Here is a 27,513-nt window from a genome sequence, read left to right as displayed (position 1 = left end):
AAGAACTAAAAGTAGAATTACCATTTGATCTAGCAATCCTACTACCGGGTGTCTACCCAGAGGAAGAGAAGTTATTGTATGAAAAAGACACTTGCACACGTTTATAGCAGCACAATTCACAATTGCAAAAATATGGAATCAACCTAAATGCCCTCAACCAACAAGCAGATAAAGAAAATGTGTTATATATATACATCATGAAATACTACTAAGCCATAAAAAGGAACAAAATAATGGCATTCACAGCAACCTGGATGGAGTTGGAGGCCATTATTCTAAGTAACAGCAGGAATGAAAAACAAAATATTGTATGTTCTCATTTATAAGTGGGAGCTAAGCTATGAGGGTGCCCAGGCATAAGAATGATATAATAGACTTTGGAGAATTGGGGAAAAGGCAGGGAGGTGGGTGAGAGACTACACTTTGAGTACAGCATACACTGCTTGGGTAATGGGTGCACCAAAATCTCATAAATTACCAGCAAAGAACTTTTCCATGCAACAAAAAGCCACCTGCTTCCCCAAAAACTATTGAAATAAAAAAAATATTTATTCTGTTTTTCCCTTTGAGCCAGCAATTTCTCTTCTAGGAAGTTTGCCTTGACAAAAAGATGTGCACAAAAACTGCTACAAGGGTGTTCAATGAAGTTTAGCAAACAAATATCCAACCACAGGAGATATGTTACATGACAATGTTCCAATACAATGGAATACGTGGCAGTCATTACACATAACATTGTAGAAATAGCCTTAATGACATCTGGAAAGGTGACTACGGTATATTATATTACAGGAAAGGAACAGGTTACAAACCATTATGTGCCGTAAGATCTGTATCAATGTTTAAGAAAAAAGAAACATTGTTTTTTAAAACGGATTTTTAATAAGAAGAAGGTGAGAGGGTAAGCCCAGGCTCCATGGGTGCAGCCTCAGGGGAGTTTTACCTTGAGGAGCATATGTTTCTCACTGGGGGTCAGGTACATCTTGTTCTCGTAGTAATCCACGCAGATGTTGACAATGTCAGCCAGCAGCTCCTCATAGCCTGGGATCACTTCAAGTTGCTGGTGGAGACACTGAACAGCAGCGCCACCCTCAGGTTAGGCAGCGCATGTATCCTGCACCCTCACCTGCACCCCTGCAGAAGCCCTACAGCTGGCCAGTGTGGTCCCTGCTGATGGCCAGGAATCACAGCTCCAGGGAGGGGAGGCTGCATGCCAGCTGGCACCTGATGCCTGAATCCTCTCCTTGATGTCCCCACAGTACTCCTGCACACCTCCCATGGCAAGGAACTCACCCCCTATTTTATTCCCAGGCAGTTCTGATGGTTAGAAAGTGCTATCCTGGCCTGAGCTAAAAAGCAGCTCAGTTTTACAGCAATAGGCTTCTTGTCATTTCAGCTCAGCTTGGAGGATGTGGGCTTATCTAGGATGTCTTCTCAGACAACGGCAGCAAAACCCCACCCAGGGGAGGAGAGCTGGCGGTGGGGAGGGGGGCAGGTGTCTCCCTCCTGGCAGGACACAGCAGTAGAAAAACATCTATTAGAGAAGGGTCTGAGGTCCCCACCCTAGGCCCTTTCTCTCCAAAGGGACCAACCAGGCCCCTGCAGGGTATGCAGAGGAGGGCACTGCTGGTACTTCCCACAGGCAAGAGAAAGAAAACCTGAGGCCTCAGTTACTGAACAGCTTTCTGCAGTTAACAAAGAGTGGCAAGGGCCCTGTCAACCCAAGGGCCTCCGTGATATGGATTTGAATGTGAACACCCTTGGAAGATGGAGGATCCCCTCAGTTTTGGCCTGAGTCCTGCAGATATTCTTGCTAGAGACTGTTTAGGCTGAAGTGACAGTTATGCTTGTCTTGCTTATGTTGGGCAAAATGGGAAAATGGCAGCTGAGGGGTGTACCCTGGCAAAGCAGCAGCAGCAATAACAGCTATGTCTTCCTAGGCCCTGAACATCTGTCAGGATCTGCATGCTGAGGACTTTTCATATACTGGTATCATTTATTTCTCACAACAGTCCTATGAGATGGGTTCTCAAAATATTCTCAAAATAACAGACCCATTTTACAGATGAGGAAACTGAGGCTTAGATTGGCCCCAAGTCTTACAGAGTGGGTCAGTGGTGGTCTAGGATTAGAAAACAAGGCTGCCTAACTCCAGACCCCACGTTCTCAACCCTGATGCAGGGTCAGAGCACTGGCTGAGAGGGCTTCATGAGCATGACAACTGGAGGGGGTGAATTGGCCACCTGGGGTTGGGAAGACAGACTTAAGTCCTCAGCTACATTTCACTCTCAAGTAGGGCAGTGGAGATGGAAGCTGCAGACTGAGCTTGTCTGCTTGGGCTTGTGGTCCACCCAACCTCTACATGCCTGCCTATAACCCTGAGACATCACGCCGGGCCTAACAAGGAGTCTGCCCTCACCTGGGTGATCCTGTTGTGGTTGGCCAGGAACATGGAAAGGTTCTGCGACTCCTGGATAGACTGGGGATCTGCCATCTTCCGCAGGAACTGTGCTGCCCTGAAACGCAGATAGTGGGTGCTGCAGAGAGGACTGTCCAAGCGCAATGGCCTAAACCATGCCTCACGGGCTCCCGCGCCCACCTAACACAGAGTGACACCATCCTGGAAGTTAATGAGCTCTGAATATCCCAGGCAACGCTAATGTCGAAACAGAGTGTGTTCTGAAGTCATTTGCTTTGGGGCTGTCTACACCCTTGTAATAAGGGCCCCTTAAATTAAGAGGCAGGAATGTACTAAGAATCTCTGAAATCTCAGAAAGTTTAAGGGGAACTAGCATCCCATCAACCAGCTGGGAGTGGTAAAACAGGGAGTGAAATGATCATCCTTGTACCCTCCTGTGACCTCCAGTGAGGCTGCATAGTAAGTTATAGAGAAGCAGTGCAGGTAGGATGCTAGAATGCACCTGTTGTGTATTCTGTTATTTACAGGAAAACTTCAACGTTTCCAAAGCAAAGCATTGTATGGAAAACAGAAGGCTACTGAACCTCACAGAATTGCAGGTGATGGGATGACAGGCACAGGGAACACAAGCAGGACTTGATGGGAGAAGGCTGTAGCTGCCTGACTTCCCAGCCTATCCTGGGGATGGTGCCACCTGTGTCACCATGAACTGTGAAAACAGACAAGACACCCCACCTTGCTCATGACCTAGCTGGGCGGCAGAGGATCTCATTTGTGGCCATGACAGAAGCAGGCTGGCTACAGGTGGGGAAAATTTGATAGAAGATATTATGCAATAAGCTACCCATAAAAACTTTGTAAAGTTGTCACTTCTAAGTCAGCCTTGAGATGGGGCCCGGCCTGCTGGACACCACCAGATTTCACAGTTGACTTAGGAGGGTAAACTTGTGAGAATCAGTCTGTTTTCTCTAGTTACCTTGCAGCCCAGGAAGATGTCATTCAAGGAGGGTCTCTCTTTATCAGAGACACAGCAAATCCTTCTCAAGAGACTTCTGGGTGGTTGTATACTGGTTTCTGGAATGACTCCTCCCCCACTTTCAGTCCTCTTTTTTGTTTTAATTTAAAAAAAGAGACGGGGTCTCATTATGGTTTCCAGGCTGGTCTTGAACTCCTGGGCTTAAGTGATCTGCCTGCTGTGGCCTCCCAAAGTGCTAGGATTATAGGTGTGAGACACCTCTCCTGGCTAACCTTCTTCTTCTTAAGAGCTGGCAGAGACCCTGGACTCCAAAGGCAAGCAACCATCCCATCAGGGTGTCTCCACCTCTACACCTCCAGTGACTGATAGAAGGTTTAGCATATGACTCAAGCTGATCAAAGGCAATCCTCCCTGGGACTTCCATGAAAGTATTTGGAAGGAGAAGCATCCTGTCCTTCCTTAGAAGCTGGGATTGCTGCACTGGCCTGAGGAAAGCTGCTGGAAGCCACCACAGACCTGAGAATGAAGCCAATGTAGAGGAAGAGGTTGACCTGAGAGCTGGAGGCACTCAGGCTAACATTGTCATCTGAATGCCTGTGTGCAGGTGTACCTGGACTTTCTGTGAGCCAATTCATTTCCTTCTTTTACATACGCTGTTTGAATTGGCTTTATGATTCTTGCAGAAAATGACTAATGTAACCATTTTGTGATGATCTTACTGGTCCCATATTACATGGGGCAACATAAAATGCTGCTGCTCCAGAGATGGGGGAACTGAGGGTTTGATTCCATCTTGAGATATAAAACTCTACAAAGATCAAGTTCTTCCAAGGCCCAGCTCTATGCCCTGTTCCTCAAACCACACTGAATCAGGCCAAGCCTCACTATGTTTGGGGGATGGCTAGTTTGGTATCAAAGAAAAAGCAGGTGAGAGGGGCTCCATTCTCTTCCTTCACTTGACAGGCAGCCCTGGAGGAGGGGCCTGGATGGGGAAAGGGGAGAGGGGGAGGTTGCCCTGACCTCTTGTAGGCAGAGTGGTCATTCTTGACGCTGCACTTCATGTTCTTTAGCTCATCCAGGACAGCAAACATGTTGATGAACTTGCCCAGGGTCAGGAGGTAGGCCTCAGAGACAAAGTCCTTCCTGCGCTCAGCATGGCACAGCCGCTTCACCTCGCTGCAGAACCGCTCGATGGCCTTGCGCTGGGGGCAGAGGGGCAGCGGGTAAGGTCCACTGTGCTCCCTTATGGGGGCAGGGTCCAGGCTCCTCTAGGGCCCTCCTCAGAGCCAGCCCTCTGGAGAAAGGCAAATCTGCCAGGCAATGTTTCTCAGAGGATCCTTAAATCCGAAGCTAATTTCTTTTTTTTTTTTTTTTTTTTGAGACGGAGTCTTGCTTCGTCACCAGGCTGGAGTGCAGCGGTGTGATCTCGGCTCACTGCAACCTCCGCTTCCCAGGTTCAAGCAATTCTCCTGCCTCAGCCTCCCGAGTAGCTGGGATTACAGGCGCGTGCCACCATGCCCAGCTAATTTTTCTATTTTTAGTAGAGACGGGGTTTCACCATGTTGGTCAGGCTGGTCTCAATCTCGTGACCTCGTGATCCACCTCCCTCGGCCTCCCAAAGTGCTGGGACTGATTACAGGCATGAGCCACCGTGCCTGGCCCGAAGCTGATTTCTTGAGGGGAGCCTGGAACCTGCCTCCATGTGACGCAAACCAATGCATTCATTCAACAGACATTGGCTGAGCATTATGTCTTACTCATTTTGGCATTCCCAGCACCTAGGACAGTGTCAGGTACCAGTCGATAAGAAGGTAGAGACCAAGAGTGAGAGACATGCAGAGAGGAAAACAGGTTCATTCATCCAGTAGCTATTTAATAGCCATCTACTATGTGCCAGGCACCATTCTAGGTCCCGGGGTAGAGCAGGAAACAAGAGAAAAACAGACAAGCAAGCAAATTCTGCCTTCAGGAATTTACATTCTAGTTTTTTGTTTTGTTTTGTTTTGTTTTGAGATGGAGTTTCACTGTTACCCAGGCTGGAGTGCAGTGGCACAATGTTGGCTCACTGCAACCTCCGCCTCTCAGGTTCCAGTGATTCTCCTGCCTAAGCCTCCTGGGTAGCTGAGATTACAGGCACGCACCACCATGCCCAGCTAATTTTTTGTATTTTTAGTACAGACTGGGTTTCACCATGTTGGCCAGGCTGGTCTCGAACTCCTGACCTCAAGTGATCTGCCTGCCTTGGCCTCCCAAAGTGCTGGGATTACAGGCATGAACCACCACGCCTGGCCTAGGAGTTTACATTCTAGTGAGAGAAGACAGAAAACAATACATAGATCTATTAGAATGTGGTATGTGCTATGGAGAAAAATAAAGAAGGAAGGCTTGAGGAGAAGGGCTCAGAGGGGTTGTCCTTCTAAGGAGGAAGATCAGAGATGGAATCCTCAAGAAGTGACTTGCAGGAAAAGAAGCTGAAAGAGGAGGGAAAAGAGGCTTATGGGGTAACTGAATGGTCAGTGTGAAGGCCCTGAGGTGTGTTCCAGGGATGAGAAGGAAGCCAGGGTGGCTGAAGTGGAGCGAGTACAGGAAGGAGGCAGAGAGATGGGGTCAGGGCACTGGCTCTTGCAGGCCTTTGTGAGGGCTCAGACTTGGACAATGCTTGAGCTGGGAAGACATGGGAGGTTCTGAGGCCAGATAACATGGCCTGAATTATATTTTAAAAGAGTCACATTGGCTACTGTGGGGAGAACAGACTCTAGGGTGCAAAGATAGACGTGAGAGAATAGTTAAGGGGGTATTTAAAGGCTTAAAGGTGGGGTTACCATCTGACCCAACAATTCCACTCCTAGGTCTCTACTTGAGAGACATGAAAACATACGTCCACACAAAAACTTGTACGTGAACGATCAATGTTTGTTCATAATAGCCCCAAAGTGGAAATAAACTAATGTCCATCAACTGATGAATGGATAAATAAAATACGGTATATCCATACAATGGAATAGTATTCAGTCCTAAAAAGGAATGAAATTCTGATACATGGTGTAACATGGATGAGCTTTAAAAACATAATGCTAACTGAAGAGAGCCAGATGGACACAAAAGACCACATGTTATATGATTCAGTTTACATGAAATGTCCAGAACAGGCAAATCCATGGCAGCATAAAGTAGCTTAGTGGTTGCCTCGGGCTGAGACTGGGGAGATGAGGGTATTATGGGGTGATGGCCAAAGGGCATGGGGTTTCTTTTTGGGGTAATGAAGATGTTCTAAAATTGATTGTGGGCCGGGTGTGGTGGCTCATGTCTGTAATCCCAGAACTTTGGGAGACCAAGGCAGGTGGATCACTTGAGGCCAGGAGTTCGAGACCAGCCTGGCCAACATGGAGAAACCCCATATCTACTAAAAAAAAAAAAATACAAAATTAGCTGGTCGTGGTGGCACACACCTGTGGTCCTGGCTACTCGGGAGGGAGGCTGAGGCAGGAGAATCACTTGAACCCAGGAGGCTGAAGTTGCAGTGAGCCAAGATAGTGTCACTGCACTCCAGCCTGAGTGACAGAGAGAGACTCTGTCTCAAAAATACATAAATAAATAAAACTGATTGTCATGATGAATGTACAACTCTGTGAATATATTAACAACTGCTAAATTATCCACTTTAAATGGGCAAATTATATGGCATATGTTAAGTATATCTCTATAAAACTGGTACCAAAAATTTTAAAAGGCAGTGGAACAGCAACAACAAAAAGAGGCTACTGAAGTAACCCAGAAAGAGCAAGAAAGAAAGAGAAGGAAGAAAAGGAAAGCAGGGAAGGAAGAGGGAGGAGAAATGATGGCCCCGACTGAGCTCCACTCTGCTTCCACAGGCCTGAGAGCCCCAACCAGTCAGTCAGTCCTTTCCTTCAAAGACCAGACTAAGTCATACTTTCTCCTTCCAGAGTCTAAGTCCAACTAAACTCTGTGAGGATGAAAATGGTCCATATCTGCATTGTCCAATATGACAGCCACCATCACACATGGCCACTCAGCACTTGCAGTGTGCCTAGGATTACTGAGGAACTGAATTTTTCATGTTGTCTCGTTTTATTTTTTTTCAACCTACCTCATGCTTTGATTTTAAAATTTTATTTTTACTTATTTTTATTTTTAATCTTTTTGTTTTTCATGTTGTCACTTTTTAATTAATGTAAGTACCCACATGTGGCTAATGGCTATAGCACTGGACAGCACAGTTCTAAATTATTCCAGATCCTCCCTTCTGTAAATACCTCTTGTCAGGAGACTCTCAGTTTCGCAGTTAATCAGTTTCTGGATAGTTCTTCTCTCTTGGCCCTGCCTTCCCAAAAAGATTTTGGGCTCCCGAAGGCAGGTCCATGATGCTAACAGCAGCTGCAATTTGTGAAACCTACTCTGACCAGGGTCCTACTTGGCTCTTTACAAACAGACCTCATTTATTCTCACCATAAACCTGTGAAGCTGGTCATTTTCAAGGTGAAAAATCCCAAGGTGTCAGAGACATTAAATAACTCACAAACACACAGTTAGAGAGTGAAAGGGCCAGGGATGTGACTTGGGCTTCTCTGCCTCCAAAGGCCATGCTCCCCACCTAGGCTGCATATCCACACCCCACCTTCCCATTTCCCTCACACCCAGGCACTTCGTTTTATTTCTTAAACACAGCAAGCTCCTTCCAGCCTCAGCCTCAAGGCTTTTGCCTCTGTGGTACCTTCTGCCTGAAACCCTTTCCTCCTGGTCACCACACGTCAGCCTCTCTCTCTGAGTCTCAGCTCAAATGCCACCTCCTGAGAGGCTGTCCCTAAAGCAGCACTCACATCACAGGCACTCTATAACCCAGAATTTTTCAAAATGTTATTTTACTCACAGCACTTATTATTCCCTGAATATTAATGTGCATTGCTTATTGTCTCTCTCTCCTCCTACACAAAACACACTCACATACTCACTAGGATGAAAATTCCACGAGGGTGGGGAGACTCATCCGCCTTGCTCACCCAGGAGTATGTAGGGCACAGTCAAAAAATATTTGCTTAGTGAATAAATAACATGGCACAAAACTGCAGACCCCAGTGGTTAGAAAACTAGGGGCCTTTTCAGTTCTCCAGATGCAGACCTGCCCCTCCCCACTCACCTGAAAATACATGAACTTCATGAGCTTGGTAACCTCAGGCTCCAGCACCTCCACTGTCTTCTCATAGATCTCTACTCGGTTGGGCTGCTCATTGCATTTCACCTGTGGGGGGTAGTGGGGACACACACATCCTGGTTTACACCTGTTGTCTTATTACTGTTTTTTGTTTTGTTTTGTTTTTGAGACAGGGTCTTGCTCTGTTGTCCAGGCTAGAGTGCAGTGGCATGATCATGGCTCACTGAAACCTCAACCTCCCAGGCTAAAGTGATCCTCCCAACTCAGCCTGCCAAGTAGGTGGGACTTCAGGCATGCAACACCATATCCAGCTAATTTTTGTAGTTGGTGTAGGGATGGCGTCTCACTATGTTGCCCAGGCTGGTCTTGAACTCCTGGGCTCAAGCAATCCTCCTACCTCAGCCTCCCAAATTGCTGGGATTACAGGCGTGAGCCACCATGCACGGCCCTGCTGTCTTATTAATAGGGCCCTTTTTCACTCTCAAATATACCTGATTTTGGATGATAACTGATATGCTCATCCTAGTGAGGAGACTTGGGTAGCCCCTGCTTCACCAATCTGGCAGGGGGCAGAAGTGCTCCCCAGACATTGGCTGCAGGAAAGGAACCAGTTGGTCCCAAGAACAGAACCCTCCTTCCTTTTTCTCAGTTCTGTGCCCTGTCCATGAGTTACTGACATGTTCACATTTATCTGCAAGCTCTCCCTCCTTCAGTCTTTCCCCTGTCCGCACTCTAGCGGGGTCCAGCTGGATTCCAAGCAGAGAGAAATATTCTTTCCATTGTTCTGGATACACCTGGGACAAAGCTCCCCTAGACCTACCCAGGCCCATTTCCCCTGCTCTGCAGTTTTCACCAGTGCGCACATCAGAATCCGATGGCAGACATCCTCACAACGCACACGCCAAGGCTGCTAATGGATACACGGGATCTGAAGAGCGAGCCAAGGTAAGCACAGGGACATTCTTCACACTATTGCTTAGAAAGTCTTAAAGTGGCAGCATCATGCTAAATATCCACCAGTCAACGATTAAGTGGATAAAATATGCTACAATCACATAATATCACTGTGAGCTGTTAGAAGGAATGAGACAGTTTTATGTAACCAGGAAACAAAGTCACCACAAACAGGTGAAAAAAGTGACAGAATAATCAGGTCCCATTTTTATTAAGTGAAACAAAACAGCATGTGTGCTCATATATAAGACAGGCATAGAAAATCTGAAAGGATGCAAACCAAATTGTTAATAGTAGTTATTGCTGGGGCCTAGAATTAGAAGGAAGGGGGAGGAATAGTTTCTGTTTACACACCTGTGGCTTGCTGATTTTGTTGCCATGGGACCCGTTAATTACATGATGATGGCACTGATGGTAATAAAAATATCTGTATGTGTGTCAACATGACAAAAGTCAGTAATTAAGAATTAAGTGGAGAAAAAAGCAAGTGGCAGAACAATATAAACACAAAACAATACATTTTTGTAAATAATAATTTACAAAATAATATTCATGCCAGGAAAAAGTTCCAGACAAATATGTCACAAAGTGTACATGGCCATCCCATGGCGGGATGTGGGTTTGGGTGGTTGGGGTGAGGCAGTGGGAACATCTTGCTTTTTACTTCATACCCTCTGCAGTGGTTTTGGTGTCATGTAGTTACCATATACTGCTTTGGAAATAAAATATATTGAACAAATGTGTTTTAAGTCCCTCGACATGCGTCCCTGTCATCACTTTTATGGGAAGCCCTCTGAATGTCTTCCAGGTTCTTCCTTGGATAAGAGGACCTGCTTTACTCCCTACCACGTGGAAAAAAAAGCTCAGCTCTCTGGTTTGGGGATGAAGTAGGGGTTAGTAATGCCCTCTGGAGGGGAAAGAGACACACAAGGACAGTCTCACCTGGGGAATGGCCCGGGAACAGCTGCGCCAGGTGTATAGCATGACCGCATACTCATGTCCTTCCTCCAGCATCTCATTCTGAAATGGTAAAACAGCCTCAGCAGGGAGGAACAAGACGGGTGCCACCAGGCTGCAAAAGCCCCCAGATCCTCACTACTTATGGTATGGTCCATGGACCCGCAGCATGGACATCACTTGGGGACCTTACTGGAGATGGAGAATCTCAGGTCCCTCCCTGGGCCTATGCAATAAGAATGTGCATTTCAACAAAATTCCCAGATGACTCACATACACAATGAGTTTGAGAAGAACTCATCCTCAGGCCACATTTTCCCAAACAGATGGATGGCTACCTTAGAAAGAATGGGGCAGAGCTATGTGCCCCCCAGATATAATGTTAGCAAGAAAATAAGCAAGTAGCAAAACAGTATGTACAGCAGATAGGTTAAAAAACAAAACAGAAATAGTTATGAAAGTATATTATCAAAACTGCCTTTGCAAAGATTACGACAGAGAAATATGACATAGTTGACTCCATCTTGCTTCTAACCTCCAAGCTGTCCTTGGTCATTCCTGGATGTAGGCTAACTTTGGGAGGAATTTTGTCGACAGTTTAACCTTAAAGCAAGGATGATAATAGCCCTTTCCAAAACTAAACTGCCTTTGTAAAACTAATGAAAGGCCACAAGGTTAGGATTATGAGAGGTGTGTGATTTCTGCTGAAGATGTAGGCATACTTTCCATAATCCCTTACTATTCAGGAGTCTAGTGGCCAGAGGTCACAAGATTGGTGCCTTCCCCAATTGCTCTTACAAATACCAACACTATTGTAGAATGTAAGATTGGTCTTTTGAGAAGTTCTTCAGACTGACTCCACCTGGACTTTTGGGACTCGACTGGTCCAATGGCCCCCACCCAGATGCAGCCTCAGCACATGAGGCCTGTTTTCCACACTCCATGACTGGATCCCCAGTCAATCAGCACCCATTCCCTAGCCCCATGCCCACCAAACTATCCTGGAAAAAGTCTAACCTCCAAGCCTTTGGGGAGACTGATTTGCATAATAACTGTCTCCTCTGTGGCCAGCCTCATATTGATTAAACTCTTTCTTTACTGCAATACCACTGTCTCAGTGAATTGGTTTTGTCTGTGCAGTGGACAAGAAAAACCCGTCAGGTGATTACATTATTACGTATTGAAAAAAAAAATTCAGTGCAACATGTACCAAGCTATGAATAGCAAGCTCTCTGTGAGGCTGGATTGTTTTGCATCACTTTTTAAAAAGTCATATAGCACTATAATTTTCACACTTTTATAACAGCCCATGTACTATCTCATAAGCAGGAAAATGATTAATATCAATTTTTAATAATAAGCAGAGCAGATGGGAAAACCAACAACAGCATGAAAAACGAGCGTGAAAAAATACAGTGATGACTCATCTCACTGAGGAATTGCTGCTGTGGAAAGAGACCTAAACTCAAGGTCTGAATACCTGGGTTCAAGGCTGGGCGCGGTGGTTCACACCTGTAATCCTAGCACTCTGAAAAGCTGAAGCGGGTGGATCATCTGAAGTCAGGAGTTTAAGATGAGCCTGGCCAAAATGGCAAAACTCCGTCTCTACTAAAAATACAAAAATTATCCAGGTGTGGTGGCGGGTGCCTGCAATCTCAGCTACTCTGGAGGCTGAGGCAGGAGAATTGCATGAACTCGGGAGGCAGAGGCTGCAATGAGCTTAGACTGCACCACTGCATTCCAGCCTGGGCGACAGAGCAAGACTCCATCTCAAACACACACACACACATACACACATACATACATACATACATACATACATACATACATACATACATACATAAACATCTGGGCTCAAATCCCAGCTTCATCACTTATTAGCCCTTTAGTCTATTGTAAATCACTTATCCTAAAATTCTCCACTTAGTCATCTGTTAAATCATGATAATAATAATAATAATAATAATAATCTCATAGAATTTTATGAGAATTAAATGGAACACATACACATACTCTTGGTAATCTGTGAAGTGAGTCAGAAAGATAATCTGGCAGTGTCACAACACGTTAACCACAGAGTTACCATTCGACCCAGTAATTCTTGGGTATGTGTATACCCAAGAGAACTGAAAACATATGTCCACACAGAAAAATGTGTAGATTCAAGATTTGCATGTAACACAAATGTTCATAGCAGCATTATTCAAAATAGCCCAATAACCCGAATGTCCATTAACGGATGGATGGATAAATAAAATGTGGCATATCCATACAATTAATTATTTGGCAATACAAAGTAATGAACTACCAATACACGCTACCACATGGATGAACTTTGAAAACATTATGCTGGCCAGGCGCGGTGGCTCACGTCTGTAATCCCAGCACTTTGGGAGGCCGAGGCAGGTGGGACACCTGAGGTCGGGAGTTCGAGGCCAGCCTGATGAACATGGAGAAACCCTGTTTCTACTAAAAATACAAAGTTAGCCGGGCATGGTGGTGCATGCCTATAATCCTAGCTACTCGGGAGGCTGAGGCAGAAGAATCACTTGAACCTGGGAGGTGGAAGTTGCGGTGAGCCAAGATTGTGCCACTGCACTCCAGCCTGGGCAATAAGAGCAAAACTCCATCTCAAAATAAAAATAAAAAAAGAAAAAAGAAAAAGAAAGAAAGAAAACATTATGTTAAGTAAAAGAAGCCAGACACAAAAGGTCCATATTGGATTATTTATTTAGATGAAAATAGGCAAATCCATAGAAACAGAAAGTATATTAGTGACTTCCAGGAGGTGGTGGGGTGAGAGGAATTGGGATTGACTACTAACAGGTCCAGGGTATCTTTTAGGGGTTATGAAAATTAGGTAGTAGCCATGGCTGTATACCATTGTGAATATGCTAAAAACTACTGAATTGTACACTTTAAATGGAAATACACTTTGAAAAAAAAATCAACAAAGAAAGAATTTTACTAGGCCATCTCTTTTTATAAATGTTTATATCTATATTAAAAATTGAACTTTATTTTTAAATCCACATATCACCATTTCATAATATCTTATTAGTACAACAGCAGATCAATTTACTTATGACAGTTCTGTTTTCCACAGCAAATGTCATTGACAAGTCACACTTTCAATGATTAATTTAGAGAACTTTAAAAATCAGTAACATGTTGTCCTTGAGAACAGGGAGAACCAATCAAGCCCGTGGGTCCCGCAGTCATCTGCCTCAGAACACATGTCAAAAAGGGGAAGTGACAGTCATGTAAGGAACACATGTCTACTTTTAGCACCAACCTGCCTGCCGACGGGTGTTAATTCCGACTCATGCATTCAGTGAATGTTTAACTGGGCACTCATGGGTCCCAGGCTATGTGCTTTGTGCTGCAAACAGCGCAGTGAACAAGAAGAATGTGAACTCTGCCCTACGGACAGTTTGGCCATCAGCCAGATCTGTCATGCAATTATGCTAGAATGTAGAGGTTAGGATGGCACAGTGGAAAGAGCCCTGGGTGGGGTCTTGGGAAACTTGAGTCCTGGTCCTCACTCTTCTTGGGCCCATCTTTTAACTTGTAATGTCTTAGTTTCCTTACTTGGAGGTAAAGAGTTGGCCTGAATCATTCCTGTTCAACCCTTGCTGTATATTAGAGTCACCTGGGGAATTTGATGCCTAAGCCATGCCCCAGATTAACTAAATATTTATCCCTGGGGATGGGGTGGGGCACTGGTGTTTTTAAACAATCCCCAGGTTGATTCTCTTGTGCAGCCCACATTGACAGCTTCAGGACTAAGGATCTCTAAGGTCCTTTACATTTCTAATATTCTGAAAGTCCATGACTTAAACCCAATGTGAGTGTAGCTCAAATTTTATGTAGTGACAGATCCAGTGATCACTCAGCCCCCATCTCACCCCAGCAAAGAACCCTCAACTCTTCCATATAGTTGGTCAATTATGTGGTTTACGTACTTCCCCTCCTCCTCTTTTCTCTGGCTATCCTGTTCTTTGAGAGATTCACCTTGCCCAAGTGGGGACAGGAGACATACAAGAAGATGAGCATCTCATACGCCCACATTGCTGCTGATAAGCTACCCTAGAAAGACTGGGGAAGGCACGAGGAAGACACTGTTGACTGAAGGGAGATTTTGGTGTTATCCAGGAATGTCAGCATTGCATGCCACTCATGACTCATGCCTAAGCCACATCAACACTCTCCCTGTGTAGGCAGAATAATGGTCCCCCAAAGATGTCTGTATCCTAATCCCTGGTGCCTGTGAATATGTTCCTTCACATGGAAAGAGGCAATTTGCAGATGTGACCAATTAAGAGCCTTGCAATGGGGGTAGGCGGGTGGTGGTGGTTGTTCTGGATTATCCTGGGGAGCCCAGTGTAAACACAAGGTACACATAAGCAAAAGAGGGAGGCAGAAGAGTCAGAGAAGGAGATTTGAAGATGCAGGCAGAGATCAGAGTGATGTCACTGCTGGCTGGGGGCCACGAGTCAAGGAATGTAGACACCTCTAGAAGCTGGAAAAGGCAAGGGAACAGACTTTCTCCTGGAGCCTGCAGAAGGAATGCGGCCCTGCTGGCACCCTGATTTTAACTCAGTAAGAACCACATCAGACTTCTGACCTACAAAACTATAAGCAAATAAATCAGTGTTCTTCTAAGCCACTATGTTTGTGACACTCTGTTACGGCAGCAACAGAAAATGAACACTATCACTCTCCAACCTAACCCCTCCTTCCGACTGCTCTGTTGGTGTCTTGACCTGGTCTTCCTGGGAACTCAGTCAGTGCAGTCCCAGCTGACTGCTAAGCCAGTGTCCCTCACATCCATATCCTCTTAGCTGTACCCCAGTGCCATCACCCTCATTCGGCCTTGAATGCCTGCAGTGTAGATAACTTTAATCATCTTGACTAATTTATTTGCCTCATTCCTACTTGCAACTGATTCTACATATGACTAACACATGAAATCTGTCCCCCAAGCAGCGTTCTGTTCATATCTCTTTTAAGGATAAAGATTTTTCCATTGCTTTTAATTTTTTATTAAATAAACTAAAGCCTTCTGTTATGGGCTGAATTGTGTGCCCCCCGAATTTATAGGTTGAAGCCCTAACCCCACAGGACCTCAGAATGTGACTGTATTTGGAGACGGGGCCTTTAAAGAGGTAATTAAGTTAAAATGAGGCCATTACAGAGCGCCCTGATCTAATCTGACTGGTGTCCTTATAAAAAGAGGAAATCTGGACACACAGAAAGAAGGTGCCAGAGATGTGTGCACACAGAGAAGAGACCATGTGAGGATGCAGACAGAAACAGCCATCTGGGAGCCAAGGAAAAAAGTCTGAGGAAAAACCGAACCTACAGACACCTTGATCTTGGACTTCTAATCTCCGGAACGGGGAGGAAATACATTTTTGTTGTTTAAGCCATTTAGTCTGTGGCACTTTGTTATGGTATCCAAGCCAACGAATACACCCTCTATGCCCCGACCCTTTATTTGTAGGGAATCTGTAAACAATATCCCTATATGCACTTTACAGTCCAAACCAGTCACTCCTTGAAAATCCTTGCCCTGTGCCTTTGCTCACACCGGCTCTTCCACATGGTGTGCTCTCCCCATCTCATCTCTGACTGGTAAAATTCTAACTGTGTGAGACAGCACGGAACAGGAGAAAGAGATCAGGACTGGCAATCAGTCCTGGATTTCAGGCCCAGTCCTGTGATTTACTGGTTGTGGGATCATGAGCAACCTGCTTATTAACTTTTCTAGGCCTCAGTTTTCTCATCCCTAAAATGGATATAATGATCCCTTTGCAAGTCACAGGGCTGTTATAAAGCTCCAATAATATAATATATGAAAATGCCTTACATATATTTTAAAGTATACTGTATCTACAAGGTATCATTATCCTCCTACAAGGCCTCACACAAAAGCCACTTCCTACATCAAGCTTTCTCTGACTCTCTCAAGGTTCCTTCAAAAACACAGAACTTTGAACTTTTACCACGACATTTACCCTTAACTTCATGTATTTTTGTTTGTCTGCAAGGCATAGTCTGGAGCAAAGGTTTTGTAGTCAGGCAGACCTTGATCTAGAGCTGTCACTTGTCAGCTGCAGGACCCTGAGTAAGTTATGTAATTTTTCTGGGCTCCAGTTTTCCCCATCGGCAAAATGGATATGATAATAGAACCTACCTCACAGGGTTGATGTGAGGAGCAAATGAGACAATGCATCTAAAATATCTGTATAGAAAAAGCATTCGATAAATGGTAAGCTTATCAATTTCCCACTTGACTCACTGAGGATCAGGACTGGCCCCTATCTGCCCTTGCATACCTCTCCAGCATTTACACAGTCCTCTGTGGGCACCAGCCACACAATACTTATTGAATGAATGAGCAGGGTTTGTCAACACAAGGTTACGGGAGATAACCAATACAGTGCTGTGGTTGGAGTGTGTTCCCCAAAGTTAATGTGTTAGAAACTTAAATCTCCAGTGCAACAGTGTTGAGAGGTGAGACCTTTAACAGGTGATCAGGTCATGAGGGCTCTACCCCCATGAAAGAATTAATGCTGTTATTATGGGGGTGGGTTCCTCATAAAGGATGAGTTTGGACCCCTTCCCTCTCTCTGCCACCCATGTCATGGCTTCTGCCATGATATGATACAGTAAGAAGGCTCTCACCAGATACTGCCCCCTCAATCTTGGACTTTCCAGCCTCCATAATCATAAGCCAATAAGCCACTACTCTTATTTTTTTGAGATAGGGTCTTGCTCTGTTACCCAGGCTGGAGTGCAGTGGTACAATCATGGCTCACTGCAGCCTCAACCTCCTGGGCTCAAGCAATCCTCCCACCTGAGCCTCCCACGTAGCTGCAACTATAGGTGTGTGCCACCTCACCCGGCTAATTTTTAATTTTTTTGTAGAGACAGGGTCTTGCCATGTTGCCCAGGCTGGTCTTGAATTCCTGGGCTCAAGGGATCTTCCTACCTCAGCCTCCCAAAGTGCTGGGGTTATGGGCATGAGCTACCATACTCAGCCTAAACTTCTATTTATTATAAATTATCCAGTCTGCAGTTTCCTTGTTATAGCATCACAAAATGAGCTAAGACATATAGTGTCAGAGGTCTATGGAGCCACAGGCAGGGTTTATGGAACGACAGGCAGGGTCTATGAACACGGAATTTGGAATTCTTTAAATTGCAGTGCTGCATGAGAATAAAATCAATGGAAGCCCAACAGAGAAGGGGAGGAGCCCTCCACAGATGAATCAGACTCTAAGAGAGAAAATAATAACTGGCCCTATTTGCAAATGATTTAGGCCATCAGCTTTTTTGAGTAACTGTTATTCCAAAACCAAAGCCAATGTCCCTTTTTCAAGGAACCTTTTGCTCTGCTCAAGAGACAAAATTCCACACGTTCATTAACCTATAAACAAGGCAAGATCCAATCACATGTTAACCCAAAAAGCTATAGGAGCTCAGGAAAGTGAGTAGTGGAGACTAAGTTGGGCCCTAACAGTTGAGTAGGATTCGCAAAGCTGGACGATAAAGGGGAACTGTATGTTTCTAGGCACCGAGAGGGGATGGGGCAGACTGTAAGAGTGGGCTTAAGCAGATGATTCTGACTGAGGCAGGGGGTTCTTAGAGTAGCTGAGCACATGCCTCTGGTGTGAGAAGCTGCCCGCGGCCCCTGCCAGCCCAGCAGGGAGCATGTCTGCACACGTGGGTCACAGAGACTTACCATGCTGGAGTGGACTGTAGCCTGCTCAATGTACCTTGCAATGCCCGTGACAAACGCATTCCTGTCCTCAAAGTTTGTGTCAAAGTTAGCCTGTGGAATTAGAGGACAGGAACATTTTGGTTGTTAGAAAACAGTTCCAAGTTGGCTGGGTGTCCAGAGGGCAAACTGCTGCCAACAAACAACGCAAGCTCTCTGTGGAAACCTCCTGCTGCGTCACTTTTCATCTTGCCCCTTCCCCACAAAGTCCCACTCTCAATCACACTGGGCAGGAGCTGGTGATGACAGGGTCCACCGTCTGCTTCCCATCAGTAATCAGGTTCACTCATCTGAGCTTCAGAAGCAGATGCTTAAACTCCACAAGCCCAAATAGCTGCTAAAAGTTAAGATGTGCATTGCTTTGATTCGGCAGTTCCAGAAATACTCATCCAAGGGTGTGGATATATAGGTACAAGAATAATTACTGTGGCAGTTTTTTGTGATTAAAACAAACTGTAAACAACCCAAATATCCATCAACAGTGAAAGGCTAAATATATATATATATATATACATAAAATAGCATATCCATAAATGGACTTTTAAGTACCACGAGGTGGCGAAGCCTAATGTGGTAGTATTGTGGTATTGTCATGGAAAAATATCCATAATAAATTTTAAGTTAAAAAGCCAACTCACAAAGCAATAAATATAGTATGGTTCTCTTTTGGTAAAAAAAAAACATATGTATATATATATATATGCATATATATACACACACACATATATATGTATATTTGGTAAAAAAGGTATATATCCGCATAGTTATAGAAAAAATTTATATGTTTTTGTATACTTTTTTGTATACTTTTCTGTATTGCTTATAATAAAAAAGATATTTGTATAATTAAAATTTTAATCTGGGTTAGAAGATGTGAATCAATGAAGTTTATGGGCGGAACCTTCAAGCATGTACTTCATACATCCACTGAATGAAATTTAAGAATTTATTATGTATTTATATTTAGTCTCCTGTAGCAATCTGAGAACTATCAAAAGGTCAAACACAGCTAAGACTTTCAAATTAGCATATCCTTTCTTAACATGGCATCTGGCCTGGCACACCCAGACAAGGGGCTATACCGACTCCCGGCCCTGATAGGTCATAGTTTGGAACAATCTGATGGTGGTTTATCACAAGCTTTGCTCTCTTAGGCAAAAGCAAACAACTGTGACCAGCTTCCCTGAGCCATGAGCTGCTATGGGGTGTTGTAGTGCCCTCCTCACATGCATGAAGGAAAAGTAATTACCCAGGCAGGCTCTGGGGTTTCTAAATTGCAATATTTAATTCATGAGGCCAGAGCTGCCAAAACCTTGGTTGGTACAGCAGCAAGAATAGCCCAGAAGGTATTTGGGGTCAAAGCAGATCAACAAGACTTCCCTGGGGGAGGGAGGGAAACAGTCCTACGGCACATTTAGTAGCTAATCAGTTCCTTATACTCGGCTCTACCAGCGCACAAGGGACTCCATCAGCTCACACCTTTCACCTTCTAGATGCAGACCTCCCCTTCCCTCTGCCTTAGGGCAAACTCTCTTAGGGGATCCCCAGAATTCCTGGGCCCCCTGGTGCTATCTACCATTTCTATTACCTGGTACATGATGGAGGAAGGTGGAGGCTCGATGCATGGCTGCTGGTCGGGGAGGGGAAGCTCTTCAAGCAGGTCCACGTTGGACAGGGCATCTTCCAGGGTGACGTGCGTGGTCATGGCTGCAGTTTCTGTATTCTGCACTGAGGGGAAGGAAGAGAAGGTCAGTGGAGAATTTCAGGGGCCTCTAAAATTCCTCTTAACCGCACCATGTCCAGCATCCTTTGGGAGAATAAAGAGAGTTAAAATGCATTGAGGCCACTTCCACTCACCACTTCTTCCCAAGGTGCTCTCAGTGTGTATCTTTTATATCTCAGGATCTCTTTATCGCTAACAAGGTATTTTGTGTGCACTTGGTTGAGCCTCACCACCACCCTCTGTGATCAACATGGAAGGTGGTACCCTATCCATATAACTGATGAAAAATCAAGGCTCAGAGAAGTTATGTGATGCCCACACAGTCACATGACCAGAAGCGAGGGACCTCAAGTGGGATGTGAGAACATAGGTCATGGTTAGTTTCTCCACCTTTTGTTCTTCATAAGGATATTTATGAGCTCCACTCCTAAATTACCATGCAATACAATTATCCAGGATCGTGACAGCCAAGATAATCTACTGAAAACCAGAGCCCAGGTTTTTAGGCTAATTAAACTGGGATTAAAATAACTCAATTCCTGCAAATCAACCTTCTTTGCAAAGATGGAGGAGCCACTGTCTTCCTTGACCTGGGTATGTTTTGTGAGCCACATCAAACAAATCAGCCCTAAATGGATATTTCTGTGTCTTAGACCCTGGCACAGCGCAGCTGCTTTGATAGTATGTTTGGCAGGATTAGAAGCTGAAGAGAATCTGAACAGCACAGTTAACCAACTAGAGCTAATTCCTATTTTAAGAACTCAGCACCCAGCAAACAGAATACTCATTTTTCCCCCCAAACATATGTGAAACACTGCTTAAAAACTAATCATGATTTAGGCTATAAATCAGGTTCCCACAAGTTTCTTCAAAAATGATGGCCTACAAGTCACAATCACTTATTATTAAATATAATTCAAGGAAATTAGAAATCAATAATGCAAATTGTAGCAATAAAATCCCATACCTTTGAAAATTTACAAAACATACTTCAAGGTCATTCATAACTAAAGAGGAATTCAAATAGAAATGATAAGATCTTTAGAAATGAAAGATGGAAAGCACTAATACATGTCTTCAACACATTTAGCTGAAAGAAAAGTGGAACTAAATGAAGTTAATGTTACACTCAAAAACCTTAAGAGAACAAAAATCAGCCCAGAGAAATGAGAACAGAGGGATTGAGAGTTACAAAGGCAGACATAAAGCAAAAAGCAAAGCAAAATAAAACGTAACAGTAGAGGTGAACAAAAACACTAAAAGCTGAGTTTTAGAAAAATATTATTAATAATAATAAAGCCAACCCTAAACACACATGATTAAGAGGGACACAAAGAGAAGGGCCACTGTGCTTGTCTGAGAATCCCTTCCTGACCACCTTTGATCCCAGGGAGTTGTGGGATCCCGGGGCTGGGATTTCTGCTGTGAATGTCAGTGAGTTTGCTTTGCTTGTTAGGAAATACAGTGTCTAACATTAGGGGGGAAAAGGACCATCAACACAAGAATTTGGTCCAGGGGCTGCAAAGGACTAAAACAACTGCAGAATATACCTAAGGTCATGCTGCCCCGAGACTAATACCTGCCTTAGGCCCAAGGTTGGGAGGGCAGATTGGGGCTGAGCCTTCACTGGCTGCTGTGCAGCTAACTAGATTCACATTTCACTGAGTTCTCAAACACACCTTCCCATCACGTACCATGACAACAGCAAATGCTGCATCCAGTGAGGGCTCACTGAGCCCAGAGGTAACTTCCCCATCTGCCCTCTGCAGAAGGCTGGTCTCCTACGGTGGTTTCAGGTCCTCTCCACACCTAAGCTTCTTCCTCTTCTCTCCCCCACAATTCTAAGTGTGGCATTCAGTTCTACAGCAAAACCACTTCACTGATCCATTGAAGAAAAGAAAAGAAAAAAAGACTGTCTTCCTTCTTACACTACTACTAAGTCCATTTTACAGGAGGGAGTAATGATTTTACTGGGCATAATGATCTTCAACCTCCAAAGCCCTAGTAATTCTCTTCATTAATTCCAATTATAATAATAGTGAAACATTTCTTTAGCCCTTACTCTGTGTCAGACACTATGCGAAGTACTTGACTATTTCAATCTTGCATCCACCCTATAAAGGTAGGTACTATGATTATTCCCAGTCTATAGATGAACAAACAGAACCTCGGCATTTAATTTCATAGGATCAAGTGCTGGCAAGTGGTGGAGGGAGGGCTGACCCAGGTTTGTCCAGCTCCATAGTCTGAAGTCAGCTTCCTTACTACATACTTCCTTCCAAGGGCTCACACTCACATTTTGAGATTACACTTGATAAGTGGAGGTTTATTTCATACCAACCTCTACGCTAGGTGTTTTCAAACACTCTGCATTAATGGTTCTTGGCCCTGCTTGTGCCAAAAAATCATGTGCACAGCTTCTTAATAACATAATGCCTGGGTTCCAACCAGGGGACCAGGAAGACTGCATTTGAAAGGTGTCCTATATCATTTTCAATAAGGAAAATCCAGATGAAACTTACAAGGAGATACACCATTTCTCATGGATTAGATCGACTCAAATCCAAAAGTTTGACTACACATGCTGTTGGCAAGACTATGGAGAAACAGGATCTCCCAAACATTGTTAGTAGGGATGGCAAAATGACACAACTCCCGTGGGAGGAAATCTGGCAATATCTAACAAACTTCCATAAGCATTTTACCCTTTGACCAGCATTCCCACTTCTAGGAATCTGTCCCAAAGATGCATTGACAAAAATACGCAAAGACATATGCACAAGGCCATTCACAGCAGGACCACTTGTGATAGCAAAAACTGAAAACAGCAAACATCCATTGATATAGTTAGGATACTTGCCCTCACCCAAATGTCATGTTGAATTCTAATCCCCAATGTTGGAGGTGGGGCCTGGTGGGAGGTGTTTGGATCATGGGGGCAGGTCCCTCATGAACGGCTTGGGCCATCCCCTTGGTGACGAGTGAGTTCTGAGTTCACAGGAGATCTGGTCATTTTAAAAGTGTGTGGCACCTCCCTCCCCCACACTGCCCACTCTCTTGCTCCTGCTTTCACCATATGGTATAACTGTTACCCCTCTGCCTTCTGCCATGATTGAAAGCTTTCTGCAGCCTCCCCAGAAGCTGAGCAGATGCTGGCACCATGCTTCCTGTACAGCCTGTGGAACTGTGAGGTCAATTAAACCTCTTTTTTTTATAAATTACCCAGTCTCAGATATTTCTTTATAGCAGTGCAAGAACGGCCTAATACATCCATTAACAGAGGACTGTCTGGATAAACTACGGTGCCACTGTACAGAGAAATATGAAGCAGTAGGAAAATGGAATGAGGACCCTCTCTACACGCAACTACGGGTGATCTCCAGGACATGGTATGGACAGCATGCGCTCATTTACCCAGGAGAGGGGGCTGCAGATGTCTACACACACATCTTCTACTTAAAAAACAAACAACGGAAAGGCAAGCCATATGCTTTTAAAAATTAGTTACCTATGGAGAACAGGAAAAGAAGGGAAAACAGTTGATAGGGGCTAGAATCCTTTGAATATGCCTTATTTTGTAGATTTGACTTTGAAAACATCAAAACATTTTACATACTTATAAAATAAAATCTAAATTTATAAAAAGTGGCCCCTAAATCGAAAAGTAAAATGAAACAAATGAATGTATATATATGTTGTACTATTGGAGTAACTCCACAGAAAGGGACTATTATTCCAAGTGATTTTAAAATTGAGTGATGTGCTGGAAGAGCCCTGATGGATCACAAAGACATCTAATAAAAGCTTGGTTTTTATTACCTTGTTACTCTTAGATGAGCCTGTGAACCAACCTTTCTGTTGAGAATTGGTAAATAAAAGCAAACATTTAACCTGTCTTTCTTAAACTATACCACTAGATAACCGAACTATAGAAGAGATGGATGTTTCTTTCCATAAAAGTATTTTTTTCCTTTTTAACAGAAAAATGATAATATCCTTGTTTTCCAACCTCTACAAACAAATGGATCTAGGCACGGATCATCATCAGCTGCTAACATCCCTAAATGAAAGACAATCAGATATTATGTGCTTAATGATGGAAAAACGCACCAAGAATGCTGGATCCAAAACAAAACACCTGAATCTAATTAAGCCTTTGATGCCAACTCACAGGAAGAGGGCAGAAAAACATGCTACACCCCAGTGATGTAATCAGCAAAATGCAATCTATGACAAATTCTGCTGGACAAATGACTCAGGACCTCTAACAAATAAATTGCAAAGATAGAAAAGAGAGATGGGAGGAAAGTCTATAGATTTTGAAGAGAATGAACACACTATCATGTGTGGACCTTATTTGGATCCTATTTCAAACAAACCACCATACAAATAAAATTATAACTTTATGAGAAAATCAGAAAATTAGTACTGACTGGATATTTGATAATATGAAGGAAATATTTTATTTAGGTTGGATAATATCAAGGTTATGTTTTAAAAGAACCTATATCTTCCAGAAAGATATACTAAAATATAGATAAAAGGACACGGGTTTGCTTCTAAATAATACTAGATGGGGGAAGAGTGAATAGAAATGAAACAAATTCAGCAGTGAGTTAATAACTATAGATTGTGTGTGACACATACATAGAAATTACTGTATTTTTCCATCCAATTTTATATATGTTTCAAATTTTTCATAAAATCCCCTAGATCAGTTTATAAGCTCCCAGCTCTTATCCAACTTCCCTTTTTTTCTCCCGTAACTAGGTTTCTTCTGGGCTACTCAAACTTAAAAAATACTCATTTACAGACGGGTGTGGTGGCTCACGCCTGTAATCCCAGCACTTTGGGAGGCTGAGACAGGTGGATCACCTGAGGTCAGGAGTTCGAGACCAGCCTGACCAGCCTGGTCAATTTTTCTTTAGTAGAAATCCAATTTCTACTAAAAATACAAAAAAAAAAACCAACAAAAAAATTAGCCAGGCATGGTGGTGGGTGCCTGTAATCCCAGCTACTCAGGAGACTGAGGCAGGAAAATCACTTGAACCTGGGAGGCAGAGGTTGCAGTGAGCTAAGATCATGCCATTACACTCCAGCCTGGGCAACAAGGGCAAAACTTCATCACAAAAAAAAAAAAAAATACTCATTTACCAGAATAACCATTAAGTTTTCCTGTGTAGCATAATAGTACCCCGGAACATCCCTTGAAAAGAATCAATAAGTAAGTGAACAACCTACAAAGCAGATAAATTAGGAGTCTGTTTATGTTAATGCTATCTTTCTTCTCCCCCGGCAAACACAACTTCTATAGTGGATTTCTATGAGCATTGGTAGATCATTCAGTGTCTAAGGGAGAAGGAAATCTGACATTTTTAGCTCAAGTGCTGGTAGGCACTGCCAAATCCACATCAATCAGAAAGGAAAAATATTCTGGAAATTTGAACAGAGGTATAAATGAAAATAAGAACGTACTTCTTTCCTGCCCAAGTGTCCTGCCTGTTACGCAATCTTCCAAGTGAGAATGATTCTTTATAGTCGGTCTACGAACATGTGGCCATTTCATCATTTTGAAAAAGAAATTAATAAAATATTTAAAAGTTAACAGTGTTCTGGGAGCATCATTTACCAAACACAGCTGCAACTTCTCAGTGGGGGGCATTCATGACGGGTTTAAATGCAGTGTCTTGATAACAAACTCAGTCAGTGGCCTGGTTTCACCAAAAGTAATAGTAACATTGGGCACACAAGCAATTTGCTTTTGAGAAGGGGGGCTTTAGGTGCCCCCCCAGGCAGACATGACTGACAGACCCCAAGCAAGAGGGGGGTGGGTCCCATAAATGCAGGATGACCGCCAGGAGAACATGGCTTTGGAAATGCAGGTTCTGACATTCACAGCTTAAACCCTGCTTCTCTATAAGCAAAATACTTGCATTGTCATTATCTGTTTGACTTTTCTGGAAAGAAATGAAATATTAAGACTTTTTACTGAAGTGAAATATTAGGCTAGTGTAGTGAGTAAGCTTGAGTTCTGGGTTTGAATCTGTCATCTGCCACTTATGAGCTATATAAACAATAGCATGTTCCTGTTAACCTCTCCGAGCCTCAGTTTCCTTACCTTGTAAGGGTGACAATTTACAATAGTGTCTGTCCCCAATGTTTATTTTGATTATATAACTACAGCATGTAGAATACTTAACGCAGTAGCCAGCAAAGACATGTCAAAAGACAAAATTACAATAAATTTATAGAATTAATTGTCCTTAATTTGTGATTTATGAATTGAAGCACCTCCTTTCTATACAATAGAATGAAAGCTCCCACTGGGCAATAGCAAAACCGTGGGTTTTGTAAGGTGGGAAAAAGGAAACACAACAATAGAAAAATAAATGATTAGTTAACATCAAGTTACTTCAGGTTACTTTTTTGTAAGGATTAAGGCAGAGAGGACTTGCTTATTATGCTGACTCAGGTAGAGAGTGGCATTTAGCATGAGTGACTCCATTTTGATTTGGTCTGGTTTTTAGGGGCCTAGTACAGGAGCTTAGTCTTAAACAATGGCCTCCCATACTTTTGTTTAACATTCGCTAGTCTGTGGCCTGTTTTCAATAGGGAGGATGAATTAAATACTGCAACAATTCTCCTACCAAAAAAAGGAAGGTTTATTATTATTACACTAATATCTCAGTTCTATAGATCTTTCACACTGATTTTCTCAATCACAACTATCCTGCAAATTCAATTCAGCAGGTATAATTTTTGCTGTGTTTCTGAGGACACTGTGTTATGGAGAAGTAAACACTTTTATTCAAGGTCACATGGTCAGCTAGTGGCAGAGGTAGGGTAGAAACAGGATACCTTGACTCCCAATTCTATGCCTTTTCTTCTAGACCACACCTGGTTTTGTACCTTTTTGAAAGGTGCCAAACATATTTTTTTCCCAGTTTGGCTGCTTTTTCCTTCCTCAAGAAGAACACAACTCTGCCAAGCTAGAAAGATTAGGTAATTGTCACCTTTGTGTTTCATGAACATCAAGAGGCCAGGAAATATTTTCCATGTCCGTATGGTGCTCCAGCCAGAGGCTATATAAGTATATGTACACACACACAAACATACTGCACACACATATACATATATATACACATATGTATACATATATTAGTACAAAGAAAATATTATATAGATATATAAATATAAAAATAAATAAAAGGGAGATTTAGGTTGTTCCTATTAAAAAAATTTACAGTCATTTGCCTCATAATGATGCTTCAGTCAACAGTGGATCATATATACGATGGTGTTCCCATAAGATTATAATATCATATTTTTACTGTACCTTTTCTATGTTTAGATACACAAATACTTCCCACTGTGTTGCAATTGCCTACAGTATTCAGTACAAGAACATGCCGTACAGGTTTGTAGCCCAGGAGCAATAGGCTATATACCATATAGCCCAGGTGTGTAGTAGGCTATGCCATCCAGGTTTGTATGAATGCACTCTATCATGTTTTCTTGGCCCCAGAAT

At 43.4% G+C, this 27,513-nt stretch overlaps 1 protein-coding gene across 5 annotated transcripts in view; it reads right to left on the bottom strand.

Moving 5' to 3' along the window:
• CYFIP2 (cytoplasmic FMR1 interacting protein 2) overlaps positions 1–27,513 on the bottom strand; it is a 134,291-nt gene that overhangs the window by 95,053 nt on the left and 11,725 nt on the right. For 4 of the 5 annotated variants that reach the window (XM_019027387.4, XM_004042898.5, XM_055387218.2 and 1 more), the window contains exons 2-8: positions 19,851–19,990; positions 18,227–18,316; positions 10,462–10,539; positions 8,551–8,652; positions 4,416–4,597; positions 2,420–2,516; positions 944–1,072 (exon numbers count right to left, since the gene is read on the bottom strand). In XM_019027387.4, coding sequence (XP_018882932.1) covers positions 944–1,072; positions 2,420–2,516; positions 4,416–4,597; positions 8,551–8,652; positions 10,462–10,539; positions 18,227–18,316; positions 19,851–19,967 — 795 coding nt within the window. In that variant the 5' untranslated portion in view covers positions 19,968–19,990. The remainder of the gene's footprint in view (positions 1–943; positions 1,073–2,419; positions 2,517–4,415; positions 4,598–8,550; positions 8,653–10,461; positions 10,540–18,226; positions 18,317–19,850; positions 19,991–27,513) is intronic. The other variant, XM_055387217.2, reaches the window with a different exon arrangement.

The sequence above is a fragment of the Gorilla gorilla genome, chromosome 4, assembly GCF_029281585.2.
Source record: "Gorilla gorilla gorilla isolate KB3781 chromosome 4, NHGRI_mGorGor1-v2.1_pri, whole genome shotgun sequence".
Classification (NCBI taxonomy): Eukaryota; Metazoa; Chordata; class Mammalia; order Primates; family Hominidae; genus Gorilla; species Gorilla gorilla.
The sequence above is the reverse complement of the archived record's forward strand: the minus strand, read 5'-3'. Positions and strand labels throughout refer to the sequence as shown.